At 51.1% G+C, this 6525-nt stretch overlaps 1 protein-coding gene across 1 annotated transcript; it reads left to right on the top strand.

Moving 5' to 3' along the window:
• Positions 1-3744: 3744 nt before the first annotated feature.
• On the top strand, positions 3745-6344 carry AA0111_g7410 (hypothetical protein; the record flags this gene model as incomplete). Its single annotated transcript, XM_028653742.1, has 5 exons — positions 3745-4040; positions 4096-4964; positions 5017-5167; positions 5221-5632; positions 5685-6344. 5 exons carry the CDS (start codon positions 3745-3747, stop codon positions 6342-6344), a joined length of 2388 nt encoding a protein of 795 aa, XP_028505022.1.
• Positions 6345-6525: the final 181 nt, after the last annotated feature.

Below are 6525 nucleotides of genomic sequence, written 5' to 3'. Positions count from 1 at the left end.
TCCCCACACTCTGTTTAGTTCCTCGATAATTCAACTCGCTAGCGTAGCCTATGCACTATCTCATGTCGTAGGTGTGGTCTGAAAGTTGGACGGGTGGCCGCCTTCGTAAACAGAAGCACAGCCGGAAACCTTCCTGACATCGTCCAGATGCGAAACGTACCTTGAAATCTTGAAAGCATAACACTGATTGGTTTGACGGTAAAAGTAAACCTTATCGTTCCTGGGGGTCGGATGAACTACCGCGTTTGGACTGTAGTAATGCTCTTACGCCTGGACAGAATTACTGCAAGTTGCCTCAGTCGTTCATCACACGATCGAGCGTGCTTCCTTGTCTACACGTTACATCTTGTGTGGGCTTCGAACGCAGGGTAAGGATGAGTTCTCGACCTCTATCGTTGCGCAAGTGGCGAATTATGTCATGTATGAGGATGTTAATAAATGCTTTGTGATGACACACGATGGGCTTTCCTTCATGTCTCTAGTCTCGGCAGTCTGTTCGGCTTCGATACATTACCTTTCTGCTCGGAAAGCGCCGCATGACTTTGACACTGAAACTGACGCAGGAAATCAGAGCACCAACTTGCTTATCAGCATCCCACAAACTCAATATGCGTTCTACCTTCTCTGGTACATTATCGCTCCTTCTCTTCTCGCACACGTCGCCGTCGGCCCGGTGCGCAAGTCAATATTATCGTTGTAGTGCTCTGAACAGCAGTATTTGCCTAGTAAACATTGTTGGAACGGTGCCATATTGATGGGATTCAGGCGCCTCGCAAGGCAGCCACTTCTTGATATTCGGATATTTGAGTTGCCGGGACTCTTTCTAGATTGGATGGGTACCACCGAGAATATCGCACGATTGAAGTCATCGTACGATCAAGTTCAGAAAGTGGCCGAGGGAGGAACGCAAGATAACACTTGAAGGGACTTAGCGTGGTAGGTAGTCCTGTACTGTCGAGCAATGCCACATTGCGCCGCGGTCCTCCGCATAACCACCGAACACATGCTCTGCTGCTTCCACCAATTGTCTCGTCCGCCAGGGAACGCTAGTTTGTTGTGCTCCCGCAGTTCTTTTCTCATCGTTACCAAGTGGCTTTAGCTCAGGTAAAGCCTTGTAGCGCATTCACATGATTGATTTCCTTGTGCAGGCCGATAAGACAACACAAACATCGCTTGAAATTAAGGACTTGGTCGGCTGTGGGACACACCAAACGGCTGTTGGGCCTCTGTTCTCGTAATGAGGTCTTCATGGGAAAAGGGCATTCATGGTGGGCATTGCTGGTCAAATGATGCTACCACTCAAACTACCCAAGTATCCAAGAAGTCGGATCCTTGAGTACGGCAATCCTGTATTGAACTCTCTAGTGATCTTCCAATCTGTTCGTCCATGCTTTTGAACAACCTCCAGCGTGCCAACAGATAGGACTGGAGACGCATGAACATGGTTCGGACGGAAAGGTGATATGTCTGGGTAAGCGACAGTACGCTGTTCTTGTCGTCTGATATTACTACATGTGTCCTGTATTCGCTCCGACTGACATTATAAGAGAAAACTAATCTAATTGGCAGGAGTATCGGAGTGACATTGAAGAGTATCGAAGTGATATTGTGATGTGCTGCACGTGACTGTCCAGGACTTGGCGCTGTCGAAGGTTTGATTTGGACTTTATCGGCTGCTACCGACGCGTATCTGGGATCAGTACTAAAATGACGTGAATGTGAAAGTTAACTAGGAGAGCGAACCCAGGGAATTGTGTAGCCGAGCTGCGAAAGTTTCCTAGATTCAGGGGATTCCATCGATTTCCTTTGCCTCGAAGCTAAGAATGAAGGCATCTAGATTCTGGATCTAGGCGCATCCTTTCGTTGGCTGCGAGTGGGCGGAGTGAGCCTTTTGGTTTGGCGCATATTGAGTGCGCAGTTGGCTGCACGGTGTGGCAATGAAACATTAGGCTTCCAAGTTTCGTTATGCATCTAGTGGAGGTTAGTCGACACTGTCAACGAAGAGGGCATGACGCTGCCACGCGACGCTGTGTGCGCAACTTCAGCCCACATTGCACGAGCCAGTGCCGACCCACACACGACACGTGCCGCGCTGACATCGAAGCTCGTTCTCCACCACCCGCAAAAAGGAACGATGACCCCTCGGACAATAGCACAAAAGTGACCCAACCGAAGATTTCGGACATTAACACGCCCTGCATCGACACGTCGAGGCCAGCAACAGCTACCGTGGGTCCACAGCTCGTAACAGATCATTACACGTCATGCTGTAACGTTGTCGGCTCGGTTGCAGTAGCGGAATAACAGACAAAGTTAATTCGCCGCTGAGACGCCGTAAAGCTCAACACCAGAGCACCCTTCGTCTGGAGTGGGGTTACATATCCATGTCCCTAGAAAACCATTTCATGCAAGGGACTTCCGCAAAAGAAGATCTGCGCTGACGCAAGCTTGCGAGTAATGCCCTGCATACCACTTTAGGCATCGTCGAGTCAGATTGTAATCTGCAAATGTCGAATCCGAGCGACTTTACAATCCGAAAGCGGTAGCGTGGTGTGAAGATGCAATCGGTGCCAGTCGGCCATGAGCAGAAAGAGTGATATATTGTCTAATATCGAGCCGCAAACCTGGAGAATGAACCCGTTCCCCTAGCGCAAAAGTTACGGGAGGCACGACAAGTTGACAACTGACAGCTGAAAAGAGACTGTCGGAAGAACCTCCATCAGGCTGGAATGGCACCCCGAGATTATCGTAGTCGTCGTCGTATATGAAGCACGGGCAGCAGGAAACCTTTGGATGCACAGATCACGACTGCACCTGGTTAGACTGAAAACCCGGTGTTCCTTCAGCAAAGGTGTCCAGGATCATGACAGTTACAAAAGTCGGATAAGAATACCGACCCACGGAACACATCACGATGCAGACCGCGGGAGTCTTTCTAGCCATGGCGGTCTGAAGATTTGCGCAGGGATCACCGGTTGTTGTAAAGTATGCCGCGAGGTGCACAAAACAAAGTATACTTGCGGCGGATGCGGGGGTTGGTTATGCGCGACCAACCTCCTAACTTTGTTCCAACTGCGACGACCGCGACAACATCGACGTCTTCGACTCTTCGACGATACTCACAGATCCATCGTAGATCTTAGCTTGCAGTGTTGTTAGCGTATAAAACATCGATATCATCTCGTACCCCTGTCTTAATACGCAACCCTATTTGAGGACTTCAAGCCTCAATCTTCGATTCTTCGCAGCGGAAGGCATATTTCACGATCGCCGACATCTCAAGCGTGCCTGCATTAGCCCATACTATCGGCGCAATCGGCATCCTTGCTGCCGGAACGTTAGCCTACCAGACTAAATCAATCTTTCTGGTGCCCAAAGCAGACGCCAGCGAGTCGACGTCTTAGCAGCAGCAGCCAGGCGACCGACTAGTACCAAACTACTCGGAGACAAGGGACCTATTGAACGTGTCAGGTTTTACTGGGTTCTCCGGTATGTTTACCTTCCAGATACTTTCTCTCCGTCATCGATCTGCGTCTTCTTCCCCAATACGCTGTCCTTGCCGCACCCCATTTATCAAACTTCCGCACTTGTCCCTTTTGTTTTTGACGTTGTGCGGCGTTGTAGCCGTCCACGATTCTAATGGCCATGTTTAAGAACAAGATGCGATCAGCACACGGGGTGTTCTCTTCCAAAAAGTCTTCTGACGCTGCTAGGAAATCAAACATCACTATCAATTCAGCCAAAATGGGGAGCTCAACCGAGTTGGCCCCAGCGTATGTCGATAGCGTCATGGCTCCCGATACGGATGCCAACCCCAATGTCAACGGCAGTGGCGGTGCGTTTAATGAACCGCTGGTCCTCGACTTCGCGACCATGCAAGATGCGTCTGATTCGATTACAAGGAGTGCCCCTCTTTCACCCGTCACTAGACCGGTTGATCCCGAGCGACATGAAAGTTGGCTTTCGGATGACGATACTTCTGCTCCTGCACCCCAGATAGACTTTACAAGAAAGGATATCCATATCCCTTTCCGGACCAGGTACTACTTCAACTACCCTCCAGACAATTGGTTTTCATTGCTCATTCTCCAACAGTTCCGTCACTCCTCGGGCCACCCAAAAGCGTATATCGTTGCAAAGACGACTGAGCGCTGAGCCATCATCTCCTAACAACGGACGTTCGACACCGACACCAGACATGCAACAGTCTCGTGCTCGAAGCATGTCACGCACATCTAGTGCAGCGCCGCAAAACGTGCAGTCATCACGAATTACTACTAATGAACCAACAACGATACGAAGTTCGGCAGACTCTGTGATATCATACGAGTCTGCTACACCATCCATTACAACTCAACAACTTGCGCCGTTGCAGCAGAAAGGTGGAATGATAGATGACGGCGATCGACTTTCGCCATTATTGGAAGACGACCCTCATTCATTCGACCTTGTCAGCGCACCCGTCGAGAACGCGAGATCCCAATACTCGCTCGAAACCAGATCTGAGCAACTCTTCTCAAGGGAACATCTGCAGGCCATCTTTGCCGACACTGCGTCACTGCTTCGATTTACGTCCTTTCTGAGCGTGGCCCGTCCCAATTCACTTCCTACTTTGATCTACTACCTGGATGCACTGAAAGCGCTAAGAGCCATCAGCTATGCCAACGCCGTTGCAGAAGCGCTGGAACCTATCCCTGGCCTAGACTTCACCGAGACTCCAGCACGAAATACAATGAATGCAGTCCTGGAGGAAAAAGCCAATCGGGCCTTTGATGTCCTGGTCCGTGACGATCTTCCGGCGTTTATTACGCACGTCTTCACCCAAGTCGTTAGCGTGAGCATTGCGAAGCGCGTCACAGGGAATTTACCTCCGATGCTTCGTGAGGCTAGCGAGGGTTTGGCCGAAGTTTTCTGCCTGACAGACCCGTCCAGGACCGACAATCCGATCATCTTCGCGTCCGAAGGTTAGTGAACTTCGCCCACATGGAAAATGAGCATCTGCTAATCTGATACTAGAATTTCATCGTACAACGCAGTATGGCGTTGGGTACGCGATTGGGCGCAACTGTCGTTTCCTTCAAGGTCCAAAGACGAACCGGAGCAGTGTAGAGCGTTTTGGATTGGCTGCTCGGGAAGGAAGAGATCACAGTGAAGTGTTCCTGAACTAGTAAGTAACTCGTATGACCTTGTGTGTTTAGCACGTCGTTAACCGCACAACAGTCGCCGTGATGGATCGCCATTTATGAATCTTTTGATGATTGCGCCTCTACTCGACTCACGAGGGAATCTCCGTTATTTCATTGGCGCGCAAATCGACATCTCTGGTCTTGTGAAGGACAGCACCGATCTCGAGGCTTTTCGGCGCATGCTTGACGAGGAAGAGGGCCACAAAGAGAAGGAGCCGCCGAAAGATGAGTTCCAAGCACTTAGTGAGATGTTCAACAACACGGAGTTGGACACAGTGCGGAAGTATGGCGGCAACATGCATAGGGAACATCTAGAAGAGCAGGACGAAGCGAATATGCAGCACAAGCCCAGACTGCTGATACAGGATCAGTCGACGTATGACGTGGATAGGGCTGAGAAGCCAGCACCCAAGCCAGACGGTAGGCTGTCTGGTCCATACAAACATGTGAGTGGCCGTCCCTTTGTGTGTGTGATGATACAAGACTGACATGCACTAGTACCTTGTTGTGCGCCCAGCGCCATCCCTGCGCATCCTCTTTACGTCGCCGTCCCTTCGTGTTCCAGGCATCCTCCAATCACGGTTCCTCGATCGCATTGGTGGGAGCAACCGTGTCCGAGAGTCTCTCAGCGACGCGCTTTCAGACGGGTCGCGCGGTGTTACGGCGAAGATTCGCTGGCTACCGCACGCCGTGTCAGACCTCGAAGACCATTACGAAGAGGGCCGACCCCGGTGGATACACTGCACTCCTTTGCTCGGCCAGAACGGATCAGTGGGCGTATGGATGATTGTCCTCGTTGACGAGAAAGAGCACATTACACCGCATCGTAGATTCCGCCAGGCACCGCCTATTCCTAACGACATCCGCGGCAACAACCTAGCGCAAACCTCGCGACCATACCAAACTCCCCGGTTCGACGACTTTGGCAACGAAACCAGCTCGTATTCCCAGTCTTCACGTGGAGCGTCTCCTTACACGAACGGCTATGCGAACGGCAATGGCGTATCCCGTCACCTGGATGCCTTGCGCAACCCATCAAGTCCGCACCGGGCGCAAAGCCCAATGAGTTACGACCAGCGCGGACTGCGGTCGGCTGGTTCGTCGGTCAAGGATTATGTCAATGGTCCCCAGGCCAGTGTTGACTCTTTCCGCATCTAACCTTGCTGACTTCCGTTCAGGAAGAGGAAGAGATAGCCGTGGGAACGGCAACGCCTGTGCGTGTGGAAAAGAGAGATGGTGCAACGAGAATATACTAAAGTGGAGCGGACTTTGGAATAATAACACATGAAAGACGGATGACGGATATATAGACCGGGTGGTCGGGCGGTACTGCGCTGTT

Source organism: Alternaria arborescens (assembly GCF_004154835.1).
Source record: "Alternaria arborescens strain FERA 675 chromosome Unknown contig_16, whole genome shotgun sequence".
Lineage (NCBI taxonomy): Eukaryota > Fungi > Ascomycota > Dothideomycetes > Pleosporales > Pleosporaceae > Alternaria > Alternaria arborescens.
This window is presented reverse-complemented; position numbering and strand designations above follow the sequence as displayed.